The following is a 16695-nucleotide window of genomic DNA, read 5'->3' as shown; positions in this document are numbered from 1 at the left end:
CTCTAGTAGACAACGTCTTCTTAAAGGGAATCTGTCAGTAGGTTTTTGCTATGTAATCTGAGTCGCATGATGTAGGGGCTGAGAATGTAATTCCAGTGATGTGTTACTTACTGGGCTGTGTATTGCTGTTTCAATATAACAACTAGTTTATCAGTAGACTAGACCAGAGGACTGGTTGTCTTGTGCCATTCTGTGTAACCATTGCCGCACCACTAATTAGCAACTCCATGCCATTGTACAGTGTGGGTGGGGTTATACAAGGCTCAGCATTTTGAGCACTGCTAGATCTGCAGCAGAGAAAGCAATGATTGTATCAAAATGACACCATGCAGAACAGCAAGTGACACATCACTGGATTAAGAGTCTCAGCATCTGTGCCCTGCTGCTCTCAGATTACATAGAAAAATTGACACATTTTTGCTATGCAATCTGAGAGCAGCAGTATGTAGAGGCTGAGACTGATTCTATTGATGTAACACATGCTGGTCTGCGTGCAGTACATTGGCATAAAGCTTCTAATCAGTGCAGGGGCAATGGTTACACAGAGCAGGAGGCACAAGATAACTAGTCCTCTCGTGATAATCTTCTATTGATAAAACAGTTATTTTATTGAAAGAGCAACATTCTGCCCAGTAAGTGACACAACACTGGAATCAGGCCCTCAGCCTCTACATCCTTCTGCTCTTAGATTACATATAAAAAACCTGTTAAAATTGCCCCAGATAAAACAAAATAAACATACTTACCCCCCAAGCACTGTCGGTGCTGTCTCTACCGGTGGACATGTGACTTTGTTAGGTCACATGTCACTGCTGCCTATCAGTGGCCGCTGATTGGTTGAACACTTTCAGTATGCTGCCAGAGAAGACATTCACTCTCCCTGAACAGTACAGGCTGCAGTTGATCAGCCACCGCTGATCTGCAGCAGTCACGTGCCATTGTTATGGGAGACACAGCACCAACATCGCAGGAATGGCCCCAATCCGGGAGGCGAGTATGTTTTTCTATTTTATCTGAGGCACTATAGCAGTTTAGCATGAGTTGTCCAATAGTAGACAAGCTCTTTAACACTGGCTGTTTGAAAAATAAATCCTCATAGGCCAAGACAAATGACACTTTAATAAGAATCCTAACATCAGTATAGTTAGCAAATATAGAATGTACCCCAAATGGTAAAGATGAAGTACAAAACAGCATAGAAAACTGATTTCCTAAATGTGTTATCTAAAATGCTAATCAATTCATTAAAAGATAGGAGGCAAAATAGTGTGCGAAAAATAGTAACATTAATGAAGACAAACTATTACAGAGCTCCTATTGGGCGAGTCGGACCCACTTCCAGAGCTGCTCTTCTTGTTTTTCTGTGCCAAAGAGGTTCCGAATCGGAGGGTTTCATAGACAGGATCTACTTTGTTTCCACAAGCTGTAAAACACAATATAGTTTTATTCTTCCTTAATTTAAAATACTGTATGTTTATGTGACTTCTAACACCATAAATTGAAAAACAAAATCATGCAATACAGTTAAACAATTTGCCCAGCACGGTAACAAATAACTAGCTAACAAAAGAGATGCTTTTAAAAGATTAAACTGAGTAGTGTCAGACTGTGGTGCCAAGGGCCCAAAAGTAATCAACTCCAGGGCCCCATAATTCAGCTACAGGCAAATGTGACATTATCCTCAATCACAAATTGATATAACAATGAGCTGGGTAGATTGTTAAATGAATAAGCTGCTGCCTTTGTCTGTACATAGTGATTCATGTATATTGTGCCAAGTACTGCTCATATAAGGCTACGTTCACATTTGCGTTGTGCGCCGCTGCGTCGGCAACGCAACGCACAACGCAAACAAAAACGCAACAAAACGCATGCTAAAACGCTGCGTTTTGCGACGCATGCGTCCTTTTTCGCCGAAAGTTGGACGCAAAAAAATGCAACTTGCTGCGTTCTCTGCGCCCAACGCTTGCGGACAAAAAAACGCATGCGTCGCAAAACGCAGCACAACGCATGTCCATGCGCCCCCATGTTAAATATAGGGGCACATGAGGCATGCGGCGACGCTGCGGCGCCTGACACTGCGGCGCCGAACGCTAATGTGAACATAGACTTAGAGGGTGGCGGCCAATATGAAACAGGGGCCCACCGGAGGATTCTCCTGTTCTCCAGTGGGCCAGTCCAAGCCTAAAACTGAGCCATACTCACCTGCTGTTACTGTGGATCCAGTGCAGGCCACTATAGTGCTCTACGTTTGGACCATAAGTGATGACATCCCATTCTTCTTTCAACTGACCACTAAGGTCTATTCTAATTGACTGGAATAACGCTCATTTGATGTGTCTCTGATTATGTGCCGTTGCCTTGACTAGACCGATCACAGACCTCAGTTGTCAGGTGAAGAATATGACTTCATCTCCTCCTGTCCCAACCCCAAACATCGGAGCAGTGTTCTCTGTATTCATGGGGGTTATAGTTGGTGATTATTTTAAAGCTGTCACTGATTTTTTTTTTACTTGTCAATCCCTTTAAGTCTACTTAAAACAACAGTTTCTGACATCTGACTGTATTTTGATGGGATTTGTTTAACTATTTGGACTCTATTACCATAATGCCTTCCTTCAGTGAGACTGGACAGGTGTGTCATTATTAGGGAAGCTTGACAATCATGAAAAAGTATACCTGCTAACTTGCAAATTATTCCTTCGGGCACACTCACATGATGTTTTCATACAAGACTTTTCTGGTATTTTCTGGACAATATGTGGCACACATCCAAGGTTTACCTTTTGGTTTCTGCCACAGGTCTGCAGTTTAAACTGCCACTAGTGTTCATGCAAATTAGCCCTATTTAATGGCACAAAACCTCATGTTGTTACCCACAACTGTTTCAGGGCAGAATTAGATTAGAAACTGCATAAGTGACATAAAAGTTGCACTTTAGTGGAAGTAAAAAGTGCATCAGCAGCTTGAACAGCAGAATATATCTCCCATTTATAACAATGCAGTTTGTGGGTGTTTTTACATGAATTTCAGAGTGAAATGTGCAGAAAGACATAAACTTCGGGTTGACTGTACGTGTAGCTGGTTGTGCTTTCGACTAGGATTTTCCATAACAAATGCGAAACCAAAGTTATAATTGTCTATTGTGAAGACACAACTTCAAGGACAAGGAAGATTTGGCATACTGTATGCAGCTTGATGTGGCAAAATTTTTATACTGTTATTTGGGTATTCAGGAAAAAGTCGAGAGACATATATGTTGGTCGAATAATTATATGTCTGACAGCTATCTGAATATGTTTGGCTAGCTTATGTTCCCATATCTTACATGTATTTATACAGAAGGGAAGACATTCCTTCCAACCTATGGTTGAAAATGGACACAAATACTGTATTTCTAATCCAAAACATGCATGTCAATAGGAGTAAATGTCAATGTGCGCATTTCCCGAGATATTGATCTAAATATAGGAATTTATATAGTGCTTTGAAAAAGTATTGACTTTTCCACGTTTTTTCACAAAGTTAAATGTTTTATATTTGGATTTTATCTGCTATAACAACACAAATTAGCAAGTATTTGTTAACTGTAAAGGAAAACAATATAAATCTGAAAATTGTGATGTGCATTTGTATCAATTTGCCCCCACTGAGTTAATATTTTGTAGGATTACCTTTCATTGCAATTACTGCTGCAAATCTTAAGGGGTATGTCTCTACCAGCTTTGCACATAGAGGCTGAAATGTTTGCCTATTCTTTAACAATTTGTAAGTCTTGCCACAGATTCTCAGTGGGATTTAGGTCTGGACTTTGACTGGGCCTTTCAAACACATGAATCTACTGTGATCTAAACCATTCCATTGTCTGGCAGTATTTTTAGGGTTGTTATTCTACTTGCAAGATGGATCTATTCCCCAGTCTCAAGTCTTTTTCAGTCTCTAATAGTTTTTCCTCCAGGATTGCCTTGTATTTAGCTACATCCATCTACCCCTGAATTCTGATCAGCTTCCCTGTTCCTACAGAAGAAAAGAATCCCCACAGCTTTATGCTGCCATCACCATCCTCAATGAGGAGTTTAGGACCTGCGATGACGTTGCGGCTTGTGATTGGTCGCGTGAGCGGTCACATGAGCGGCACGCGACCAATCACAAGCCGCGACGTCATCGAGGGTCCTAAACCCCTCATTCTTAGGAATGGAGGCTGCCGGTTACAATCGGTAAGGTCCAGGGGCCGCCGGACGGGTGAGTATATCCATATTTGTTATTTTAATCCTTTATTTTTTACATGAATATGGATCCCAGGGCCTGAAGGAGAGTCTCCTCTCCTCCAGACCCTGGGAACCATACACTGGGAACTTCCAATTCCGATTTCCGATACCACAAAAATATCGGAACTCGGTATCGGAATTCCGATACCGCAAGTATCGGCCGATACCCGATACTTGCGGTATCGGAATGCTCAACACTATTTGCTACTTTATGTTGGTATATCACATAAAATCACAATAAAATACATTTAAATTTGTGGGCGTAACATGTAAGAATGTGGAAAAGTTCATGGGTTATGAATACATTTTCAAGGCTTTGCATAAGTTGCAGGGTTTCAGCTCAAGGAAAATGCCACCGGAAATAAGCTTCTGGCATTGTTGTCACCTGCGAGCCCGTATCCACCAGGCATCGCACTGCATGTCCTTCCATTTCTGCCCATACCAGGGGACATCTTGACACTAAACTTGTGGGACTTCCACTACTCTTCCTCACCTGTTCTGGCTCCAGCGGCGAGACATCAATCTTCCTTGGCGGGTGCACTCCCGTGCAATGTGTCCACTCTCTCCTCAGTTGTAACAAGTGATGAGCCTCAGCCGGCGAAACATTCAGGAGTCACGGCGGGGGTCTGGGCCTTCCCTGCTCTCTGAAGAATTACTGATGGCCTATGTTTTCTTCTTTATGTCAGCCAGTTCCACTTTCACACTCACAAGTTCTCACCTCATTTCTTCCACCCATTGGGGTTCAGCAATGGCATTTACAGACACACCCATGCTGTGGACCTTCCTCATCAGGACTGTCACCCCTTGCTCCTGTTCACGCATGCGTGCCTCACTCCCTAATTCAGGGAAAGTCATTTGGGTGTTTACCCATACACGATTTGTTTTGTCAGCACGTCTCACAAACCAGTTATTAGGAGGTCCCACAGCATTATGTCTGTGGGTCCTACTCCCATGCCGTCTTTTCTAATAATCGCAGTGTGTAGCTCTTGCAATGCATTCATATATTGGGTTACAGTCTCCCCCACCCTCTGCATTCTACTAAAAAGACGTGTTCTCAGTTCCCCTACGTGTGTGGGGTCTCCGTGAGTTTTCTCCAAGATCTGTAACACCTTATTATAGGCATCTTGGTCTCGGGGGTCCATAACATCACTGAATCCCTGGCTTCTCCATCGAGTGCCATAATAGCCACCTCAGCCTCCTGTGCAGGGGTCATGGGGTGCATTCTCATCATGCCTCTAAGGCGCTCAGTCCAGCTCCACAGCATAGTGTTGCTCCCCGTAAATTTGGGCAAATTACTCAGCATGGCCCCCAGGGAAAAGCTGGTCCTGGGGTCACCCCCAGCTGCTTGGTCTACCACCTGCATGCTATTGGACTGCATCCTGCTGACTACGCCAAGTGTAGGATGCTAGCAGGTGCATAGGATGCAGTGACACACAGAAGACAGAGCAAGGGTCTTTATGTAAAAACAGTGATGTAATAAGCAGGGGGTAAAGGAAATAACTTTGCAGATGGGGATAAGACAAGTACAGCAGGTAACAAAGGGTTAACTCATCAGTCTCTGTGCACTGTTGGAAGGTGGCTTGAATATCCCTCGGTGGTGCCGTAGGCGACACGAGATGTCTCTGATCCAGTCTCACAAAAAGGTGATGCACTGTCTCCTTGCTGTGATGAATCCTCCAGGTCCTTCGGCACGTGGTCTCCTGGTACGGGCACAAGATGTTGAAGAAATGTAGGTCTGCAGCACAGCAGATGAAGCAAACAGTTCAGTAGAAAAGGCCGCAGAAGAACATTGTCCAGCGATCACAGCCTCAGGAGCAGGCCGGTTCTCAGTGGGCACCGCAGGGATATGGCTTAGCAGTACCTCCGCGGTGGTAAGAAAAACAATGCTATGCACTCTGCACTGATCACTATAAGGTGCAGATGTCTCTCTGGGCTGTGAGTAGCATGTCTTATCAGTTTTGCTAGCTGGGAGTGAAAGCACAGCTAGCTGGCATGGGTCTGTCAAGAGGGAGTCAACCGTCTCTCTGCTCACAAGCTCGTTCCCTGCCAAGTGTCCCATCTTCCCTCTCAGACTGCTATTTATGTCGGACCCACCCCCATCAGTCAGGTGTCCTGAACTGCTCCAGGCAGAAATCTCTTCCCCCTGAAACAATGGTGACAGCCCCAGACAGTTCTGGCCCAGACACGCAAGAGGGACCATTAGCTTGGCTCTCCTCCCTACACACGCTCAAATGCTATACGAGAATCTTGGCTTGCTTGTATATTATGTTTGAGTCTCTGCAGCTGCTTGATTTGGGGCTGTTACACAGACTCAACACATGTGAGGATTGCGTAACAAACAGGCATGTTTGCCCATCACTAGTTGCAATTTAATCCCAGACCCAAAGTCCAGTAAAATGAACCCTCTCAGTAATCTAATGTTACTGATGCAAAATATTTCATTACCTAGGCCAACCACCTTGGTGGCACATTTCTGCCATTCAGGACCTTAACTCCTGCTTTCTTACAGTGGTAAACATGTAATATGATGTAATAGCACATACAGAAAGGATTTTAATTTGAAGTTTAGACCTAACATGGTATAATGAAAATCTATAGTTGGGTCTAAATTTGTCCTCTCATTAGGAGAGAGAGGTAAATGGATTTGGGTCACTTGAAGTGTTTCCCTGAAATGCTCTGAAATGAAGATACTTGGGAGGTGTAATGTACAGTAGAAATACCAGCATAACAAACCAAGTAAACCCTGGCAGCAAGAAATGAAACTTTTTCCCTTGGAGTGTCCATTCATTTCAATAGTGTTAATATAAAATGTAACATAACTGCAATTTTAACAAAAGGTTAGCACTGTGTTACTAGACAGAGAGTTAGGCCTCTACAAGGCATCTTCAGCAAGCACTGTATCTGCAAGTACTTGCTTGCTAATCCTATTTTTCGGTATCAGCACAGTACTAAGCAAAAATATTTTAGTTTATCACAGTTTTAGATTAACAGTTTTACTCACCAATAGGCATTACTTCTTTGATGCATCCAAACTGCTCATGTATAAGCAACGGAGAGCTATAGTAACGTCGAAAACCTTTTGGCTGAATATATCCATATACAGGGCAGAAATTAAAGAAAGAGAGGAAAATGAAACGTAAATAAAGACTTACTTCATAATAAAAACAAAGCATACTAAAAATGTAAAGTAAAAAAAAACTTTACGCCATTATGTTTATTATAGATTCCTGAGTAGACACTGAAACTGAGAAACCTAAGACAGATGTTCAGCTTTTAAATTCCCAATGTTTGTCAAGCCTTTTATTCATCACGTCTATTAAATATGACAATAAAATCAGTTTGATAACCTAAACCTAAAATCTATTTTACAGGTTATGGTGTAACGGATTGCTTAAATCGGGAGTTACAGACATGTGGAACAATAAGACTCAGCAAGACCAACGACAAAAAAGTTAGGAAATGTATTCCACTTAAAAGGGTTGTCTAGACTTAAGGCTTAAAGGGCACCTGTCACCCCATTTTTTCGGTATGAGATAAAAATACCGTTAAATAGGGCCTGAGCTGTGCATTACAATAGTGTATTTTGTGGACCCCGATTCCCCACCTATGCTGCCGAAATACGTTACCGAAGTAGTCGTTTTCGCCTGTCAATCAGGCTGGTCAGGTCAAAAGGGTGTGGTGTCCTCCCCCAGATCTTGCGTAGTGTTCCATTGGTGGCGTAGTGGTGTGCGCATGCCCAAGGTCCCGAATCCTCTGCCAGGGGTGTGAAAACAACAGCGATGTCCGTTATTCCATTGGTGGTCGGTGGGCGCAGCCATCTTGCTTTGGCCGCAGAATCGGCGCTCTGCTGGCCGCGGCTTCACGAAAATGGCCGCCGCGATAGCCATCTGCGCACGCGCGGATGCCCGCGGCCATTTTCCTGAAGCCGCGGCCAGCAGAGCGCCGATTCTGCGGCCAAAGCAAGATGGCCGCGCCCACCGACCACCAATGGAATAACGGACATCGCTGTTGTTTTCACACCCCTGGCAGAGGATTCGGGACCTTGGGCATGCGCACACCGCTACGCCACCAACGGAACACTACACAAGATCTGGGGGAGGACACCACACCCTTTTGACCTGACCAGCCTGATTGACAGGCGAAAACGACTACTTCGGTAACGTATTTCGGCAGCATAGGTGGGGAATCGGGGTCCACAAAATACACTATTGTAATGCACAGCTCAGGCCCTATTTAACGGTATTTTTATCTCATACCGAAAAAACGGGGTGACAGGTTCCCTTTAAGTTTGCAGTCACTGTACATAGCTTCAAACTTATGAATCCTCACAGTGCACCTGGAACTGGTAGTCACAAGTATGTGATTTGTATAGTTGTGGCCACATTTTGACTATACGTACGAGGCCTCACTCAGTTGACTTGAACTGAACAAAGTCACACACCTCTAGTCAGCAAATTGCACAATTGCGGTCGTATGTTTCACTGTTCCTGACACCAGAGAATCCTTACAGCGAGCACACTGCTCAGAGTGACTGAACATCATCATATATATTTGTATAGTGAAGGCCAAAATGGTAACAGTGTTTTGAACTTTTGACTTTCAGGCTCGATATCTCATTATCCACTTTTGCTTTGAATTTGAGACTGCCATCATTTTATAGAAAATCATCTTGGCTATCTCATACTTAAGTTTGACTTGCAACTATTTAGTATATGATTAGTTATGTAGATTCTTGTCATGTTACTGAATTGTTACTGTTTTGCTCCTAAAGATCTAAATTTTAATTTTTACGATTTTTTTAGTATTTTGTAAATCCACCTTCGGCTTTCAGCACCGCCTGAATTCTTTTGGGCATGCTCTCGATCAGATTCAAACTTGTGTCAACCCAAATTTCATCTCAGGTCTCTTCTACATGCTCCCAAAGCTTGTGCATACTGGTCAAATTATTTGGGTATGTATACCGTTTTTTTCTTCAATTCTACCCATAAGTGTTTGATTGGGTTGAGGTCTGGGGACTGTGGGGGCCAGTCCAACACCTCTACTTCATTGTCATTGAATCATTTCTTTGCCAATCTCAACGTATGCATTGTGTTGTGGTCCTCTTGGAATACTGTCGTCCTGTTCATATCCATAATACTTGAATGTACGAAATAATCTTATCATCTTATAGGATATTTACATATAGCTCAGCATTGAGAACACCATTGATCCTGGTCATGTATCCAATGCCTTTGGCTGTGAAACAACCCCATATCATCATTCCTCCACCGAAATGAAATTTCTCAATTAATTAGTCAATTTTTCCCTTGTTTCTTTCAGATTTATTTGTACCTATCAAAGCCTAGTCTATTGACTTTTGTGTCATCGCTCCAAATCACCCGTTTCAAATCTTTAAATGTTCACTTTTCATACTTGTTTGCAAACTCGAACCGACACTTCTTCTGACAATATTGAAGTTGAAGCTTCTTCAACTTTTTTCAGGACACCATTCTAGACTTGTGTAATGTGCATCGCATGGTGCTTCCATTGATGTCTGCGATCTCACTATCATGAAGCATACAAGCCACCTCCACTGCCATGTTTGTAGCACCAGAACTGATATACCTTGGAAAGAGCTGACTTGTTGACGCCGATATTTTGCCTGGATGTCCACCTTTTGGCTTCTGAATGGATGGACGGACTTCATATCGTATGCTTCCAACTGTCATGGCACTCATATGATGCAGTTTGGCAATTGTCTTGGCCAAGAGAATGCTATCGATGAGCTGGATGATGCTGTTTCTCTTTTCTTGGGAAATCGTCTTCATGGCTGCTCCTCGATTCGAACCAATAGCCTTTCATTTGGGAATCAACCTAATAATACAATGAGCTATTAAGGAATGTGAGAAAAGATTGTATTTTGAAGTATTCAGGAAGAAAAATATTTTTCCACCCAAAGGAGGAAAACTGTAACAATGCAGTAACATGACAAGAATCTGCATAACTAATCGTATGCTGAACAGTTGCAAGCCAAAGTTATGTATGAGATAGCCAAGATCATTGAGATATGGAGCCTGAAATTAAAAAGTTCAAAACATTGTTACCCTTTTGCTCTTTACTGTATATACTGTATATATATATATATATATATATATATATATATATATATATAATAGTTTTTGGCAAAGCCAGCTTACCGCTTTGAAGATACCGGAATACATCCAACCTGTGGTTACAGTTCGCACGGAAAACAAATGGGGACAGATCCACACATGTAAAGAAAAAACTTTTTGTTTCTTCAGCGCTCAGTCCAGTGGTAGAGTAAAATATACCTTTTATTTATCCATTAAAAAGTTCCAGATTTCTTCAGCTACAATATTGCATACATTCAATCCCTTATGGACGACATGTTTTGACACCATATGTCTTCCTCCAGGTCCAGGATCTGAGTGAAGAAGTCTGGAACTTTTTAATGGATAAATAAAAGGTATATTTTACTCTATCATTGGACTGATCGCTGAAGAAACAAAAAGTTTTATATATATATATATATATATACCCATCATGAGTCTTGGTAAATTAACACTCCATGATGGGCATAGTACATGTATCGTGGTGATGCAAGAGTGCTTCTCCTATACCTGTGCGTCCAACTACAGGAGGCAAACTAATGCACACAGCATTAACTGCTAGAATGAATGTCCTCATCAATGGATGAGTTTAACCTCTCATATGCCACTGTCAATGGTGACAGGTGCACATTAGAATTTTGGCAAAGAGAAAGAGCTCCCTCTGTCAGCCCATTGCCCCACACAAAGTCTGATTGCGAAATAGCAATGTCTTGCAGCCTCTGTGTCTGACACATAGGAATGTCTGTTGCATAATGCCTAAAGTGACATCTAATAGGCTTATTGTTAGCATAACACTGAGAGGATTGGGTAATACACCGCATGATATAAGCCGTTACCTATGCAATCAAAGGATTGGATGCTTAAGTACCATTGGGTGACTAATAAATATTCTAAAAGATATTTTAAAGTGTTTAAAAAACCTGTAAAATAACACCAAATATCCCGGTGAACTGCACAAAACAGGAAAAACAATGCCGGAATTGCTGTTTTTATTCATCACAAAAAAATGAAATAAAAAGTGATCAAAAAGTAATGTATATCCCAAAATAGTACCAGTAAGAAACAACAGTTTGCTTTGCCAAAAAACATACCCTCAAACAGATCTATAAAGTGAAAAATTAAAATTTTATGGATTTCAGAATATGACGGAGATGAGTAAATTTATTTGAATGGATTTGAATTCTACTCGCATATACAAAAATCCAAATTATTTGAGAATTTAGATTTTTGTAAATTCGATTTGCAATGATTCATCTAACCCCATTTGGCTGAACTATAGGGGGTTGGAGAAAGTTTACAAAACAAAACAAAAAAAGTATAATCACCTCACTGCTTTGCTGTCCAGCCACACCGCTGTTCGCTGCCTATCTTCCAGTCCATAAAGTAGTCTCTTCTTTGCCCTATCGCTAGCTGTATTATCCGGCCTGATCGCTCTAGTCTGGGACTTCCTGCAGTGACCCAGCCTTAAATAGTCATCACAGATGTATGACATGCAGTGACCTCCGAAGCCTAGTCGTGGCCTAAAATACCAGCCAAGAGTGAAAAAAAATGGAAGATGCAATAGTGGAAAGAATAGAACTGGTTGGTGTGCAGCATTGCTCCCTGTCCACCATCCCATCCCCAGGGCCTCTTTTTTTCTGCCGTCTGATCTCCAGTTCTCCTTGAGTCAACTAGGCCTCAAAGTTCATTGCATGTTGTGTCATGATCTCTGCAGGCAGAGATCATAGCAAGCCTATAGAGGGACAAGCTCTCGGAAGATGGAACTATACTGACCATGAACTAAGCCTGCCGCGCAACTAGAAATAGCCAGGTAGCATTTCCTATTTATCGCTAGATGCCCAGCTCTGGCCTAAGACCTAAATAGCTAGCAGAGGGAAATATAAGACCTGGCTCACCTCTAGAGAAATATTCCAAAGAAGACAGTAGCCCCCCACATATAATGACGGTGAGTTCAGATGAAACAACAAACGCAGCAGGAAAATAGTCTTAGCAAATTTGAGGTCCGCTTACTAGACAGCAGAAGACAGATAGTATACTTTCATGGTCAGCAGAAAAACACTAACAAAACACCATCCAGAGATTACCTTAAACTCTGGCATTAACTCATAACGCCAGAGTAGCAATCCCTGATCAACGAGAGCTTTCCAGACACAGTAACAAAACTTCAGCTGTGAACTGGAACAAATAGGCAAAACGAAACATGGACAAAAGTCCAACTTATCTAGTAGTTGTCTAGAAGCAGGAACAAGCACTGAGAGGCATCAGATAACATTGTTGACCGGCAAGAAACCACCAGAGAAATGAGCTTAAATAGCGACACCCACTACTGATGGAACCAGGTGAAACAGGAAAGAGGATGACAAGTCCAATTCCACAAGCGGCCACCGGGGGAGCCCAGAATCCAAATTCACAACAGTACCCCCCCCTCAAGGAGGGGGCACCGAACCCTCACCAGATCCACCAGGGCGACCAGGATGAGCCCTATGGAAGGCACGAACAAGATCAGAAGCATGAACATCAGATGCATTGACCCAAGAATTATCCTCCTGGCCGTAACCCTTCCAGTTGACCAGATACTGGAGTCTCCGTCTGGAAACACGAGAGTCCAAAATTTTCTCCACAACGTACTCCAACTCACCCTCAACCAACACCGGAGCAGGAGGCTCAACTGAAGGCACAACAGGTACCTCATACCTGCGCAATAACGACCGATGAAAAACGTTATGAATGGAAAAAGACGCAGGGAGGTCCAAACGGAAAGAAACAGGATTAAGAATCTCCAATATTCTATAAGGGCCGATGAACCGAGGTTTAAACTTAGGAGAAGAGACCCTCATAGGGACAAAACGAGAAGACAACCACACCAAATCTCCAACACAAAGCCGAGAACCAACACGACGATGACGGTTGGCAAAACGCTGAGTCTTCTCCTGGGACAACTTCAAATTGTCCATAACCTGCCCCCAGATGTGATGCAATCTCTCCACCACCGCATCCACTCCAGGACAATCCGAGGATTCCACCTGACCGGAGGAAAATCGAGGGTGAAACCCCGAATTACAGAAAAACGGGGACACCAAGGTGGAAGAGCTGGCCCGATTATTGAGGGCGAACTCTGCCAATGGCAAAAAAGCAACCCAATCATCCTGGTCAGCAGAGACAAAACACCTCAGATATGTCTCCAGGGTCTGATTAGTCCGCTCGGTCTGGCCATTAGTCTGAGGGTGAAAAGCAGATGAAAAAGACAAATCTATGCCCATCCTAGCACAGAATGCCCGCCAAAATCTAGACACAAATTGGGTACCTCTGTCAGAAACAATATTCTCAGGAATACCGTGCAATCGGACAACATTCTGAAAAAACAGAGGAACCAACTCAGAAGAAGAAGGCAACTTGGGCAGAGGAACCAAATGGACCATTTTAGAGAAACGGTCACAGACCACCCAGATGACAGACATCTTCTGGGAAACAGGCAGATCTGAAATAAAATCCATCGAGATGTGTGTCCAAGGCCTCTTAGGAATAGGCAAGGGCAACAGCAGTCCACTAGCCCGAGAACTACAAGACTTGGCCCGAGCACAAACGTCACATGACTGCACAAAGACTCGCACATCTCGTGACAGGGAAGGCCACCAGAAGGATCTTGCCACCAAATCCCTGGTACCAAAAATTCCGGGATGACCTGCCAATGCAGAAGAATGTACCTCAGAGATGACTCTGCTGGTCCAATCATCCGGAACAAACAGTCTATCAGGCGGACAACGATCCGGTCTATCCGCCTGAAACTCTTGCAAGGACCGCCGCAGATCAGGAGAAACGGCCGACAAAATTACTCCCTCCCTAAGGATACCTGTGGGTTCAGAATTACCAGGAGAGTCCGGGTCAAAACTCCTAGAAAGGGCATCTGCCTTAACATTCTTAGAACCCGGTAGGTATGACACCACAAAATTAAAGCGAGAAAAAAATAAAGACCAGCGCGCCTGTCTAGGATTCAGGCGTCTGGCAGTCTCAAGATAAATCAAATTCTTGTGGTCAGTCAATACCACCACCTGATGCCTAGCCCCCTCGAGCCAATGGCGCCACTCCTCAAACGCCCACTTCATGGCCAAAAGCTCCCGATTCCCAACATCATAATTCCGCTCTGCGGGCGAAAATTTGCGAGAAAAGAAGGCACAAGGCCTAATGACGGAGCAGTCGGAACCTTTCTGCGACAACACTGCCCCAGCTCCGATCTCCGAAGCGTCAACCTCAACCTGAAAAGGCAGATTCACATCAGGCTGACGCAACACAGGGGCAGAGGCAAAACGGCGCTTAAGCTCCTGAAAGGCCTCTACAGCATGAGGGGACCAATTAGCAACATCAGCGCCTTGTCTGGTCAAATCAGTCAGTGGTTTAACGACATCCGAAAAACCAGCAATAAATCGGCGGTAAAAGTTGGCAAAGCCCAAAAATCTCTGAAGACCCTTAAGAGAGGAGGGCTGAGTCCAGTCACAAATAGCTTGCACCTTGACGGGATCCATCTCAATGGAAGAGGGAGAAAAAATATACCCCAAAAAGGAAATTTTCTGGACCCCAAAAACGCACTTAGACCCCTTCACACATAAAGAATTAGACCGCAGAACCTGAAAAACTCTCCTGACCTGCTGGACATGAGAGTCCCAGTCATCAGAAAAAATCAGAATATCATCCAGATATATTATCATAAATTTATCCAGAAAATCGCGGAAAATATCATGCATAAAAGACTGGAAAACTGAAGGGGCATTAGAAAGACCAAAAGGCATGACCAAATACTCAAAGTGGCCCTCGGGCGTATTAAATGCGGTCTTCCACTCATCCCCCTGCCTGATCCGCACCAAATTATACGCCCCACGAAGATCAATTTTAGAGAACCACTTAGCACCCTCTATACGAGCAAACAAATCAGTAAGCAATGGCAATGGGTATTGATACTTAACAGTGATCTTATTCAGAAGCCGATAATCAATACATGGTCTCAAAGAGCCGTCTTTTTTTGAGACAAAGAAAAACCCAGCTCCCAAGGGAGAAGAAGATGGACGAATATGTCCCTTTTCCAAAGACTCCTTTATATATTCCCGCATAGCAGCATGTTCCGGCACAGACAGATTAAACAAACGACCCTTTGGATATTTACAACCCGGTATCAAATCTATGGCACAATCGCACTCACGGTGCGGAGGTAACGACCCAAGCTTGGGTTCGTCAAAGACGTCTTGATAATCAGAGAGGAACTCAGGGACTTCAGAGGGAATGGACGACGAAATAGAAACCAAAGGTAAGTCCCCATGAATACCCTTACATCCCCAGCTCAACACAGACATTGCTCTCCAGTCCAAGACTGGGTTGTGAGACTGCAACCATGGCAATCCCAGTACCAAATCGTCATGTAAATTATACAGCACCAGGAAACGAATAATCTCCTGGTGATCCGGATTGATACGCATGGTTACTTGTGTCCAGTATTGTGGTTTATTATTAGCCAATGGGGTGGAGTCAATCCCCTTCAGAGGAATAAGAGTCTCCAAAGGCTCTAAATCAAAACCACAACGATTGGCAAAGGACCAATCCATAAGACTCAGAGCGGCGCCAGAGTCAACATAGGCGTCCGTGGCAATGGATGACAAAGAGCAAATCAGGGTTACAGACAAAATAAACTTAGACTGAATGGTGCCAATGGAAACAGACTTATCAAGCTTCTTTGTACGCCTAGAGCATGCTGATATAACATGAGTAGAATCCCCACAATAGAAACACAATCCATTCTTCCGTCTAAAATTCTGTCGCTCGCTCCTGGACAGAATTCTATCACACTGCATACTTTCTGGCGTCTTTTCCATAGACACCGCCAGATGGTGCACCGGTTTGCGCTCCCGCAGACGCCTATCAATCTGAATAGCCATTGTCATGGACTCATTCAGACCTGCAGGCACAGGGAACCCCACCATAACATCCTTAACGGCATCAGAGAGACCTTCTCTGAAAGTTGCCGCCAAGGCGCACTCATTCCACTGAGTAAGCACAGACCATTTACGGAATTTTTGGCAGAAAACTTCAGCTTCGTCTTGCCCCTGAGATAGTGCCATCAAAGTTTTTTCTGCCTGAAGTTCCAAATGAGGTTCCTCATAAAGCAAGCCCAAGGCCAGAAAAAACGCATCCACATCGCGTAACGCAGGATCCCCTGCTGGCAATGAGAAGGCCCAATCTTGAGGGTCACCCCTGAGCAAGGAAATCACAATCCTAACCTGCTGAGCAGGGTCTCCAGCTGAACGAGACTTCAGGGACAAATAAAGCTTACA

General features: G+C 43.6%; 1 protein-coding gene across 1 annotated transcript in view; it reads right to left on the bottom strand.

The window, feature by feature from the left end:
- The window catches only part of STAC (SH3 and cysteine rich domain), a 721335-nt gene that overhangs the window by 222319 nt on the left and 482321 nt on the right, over nt 1-16695 (bottom strand). The window contains exons 4-5 of the mRNA XM_077269325.1: nt 7270-7351; nt 1308-1423 (exon numbers count right to left, since the gene is read on the bottom strand). Coding sequence (XP_077125440.1) covers nt 1308-1423; nt 7270-7351 — 198 coding nt within the window. The remainder of the gene's footprint in view (nt 1-1307; nt 1424-7269; nt 7352-16695) is intronic.

The sequence above is a fragment of the Ranitomeya variabilis genome, chromosome 6 (genome assembly GCF_051348905.1).
Source record: "Ranitomeya variabilis isolate aRanVar5 chromosome 6, aRanVar5.hap1, whole genome shotgun sequence".
Taxonomy (NCBI): Eukaryota; Metazoa; Chordata; class Amphibia; order Anura; family Dendrobatidae; genus Ranitomeya; species Ranitomeya variabilis.
The sequence above is the reverse complement of the archived record's forward strand: the minus strand, read 5'-3'. Positions and strand labels throughout refer to the sequence as shown.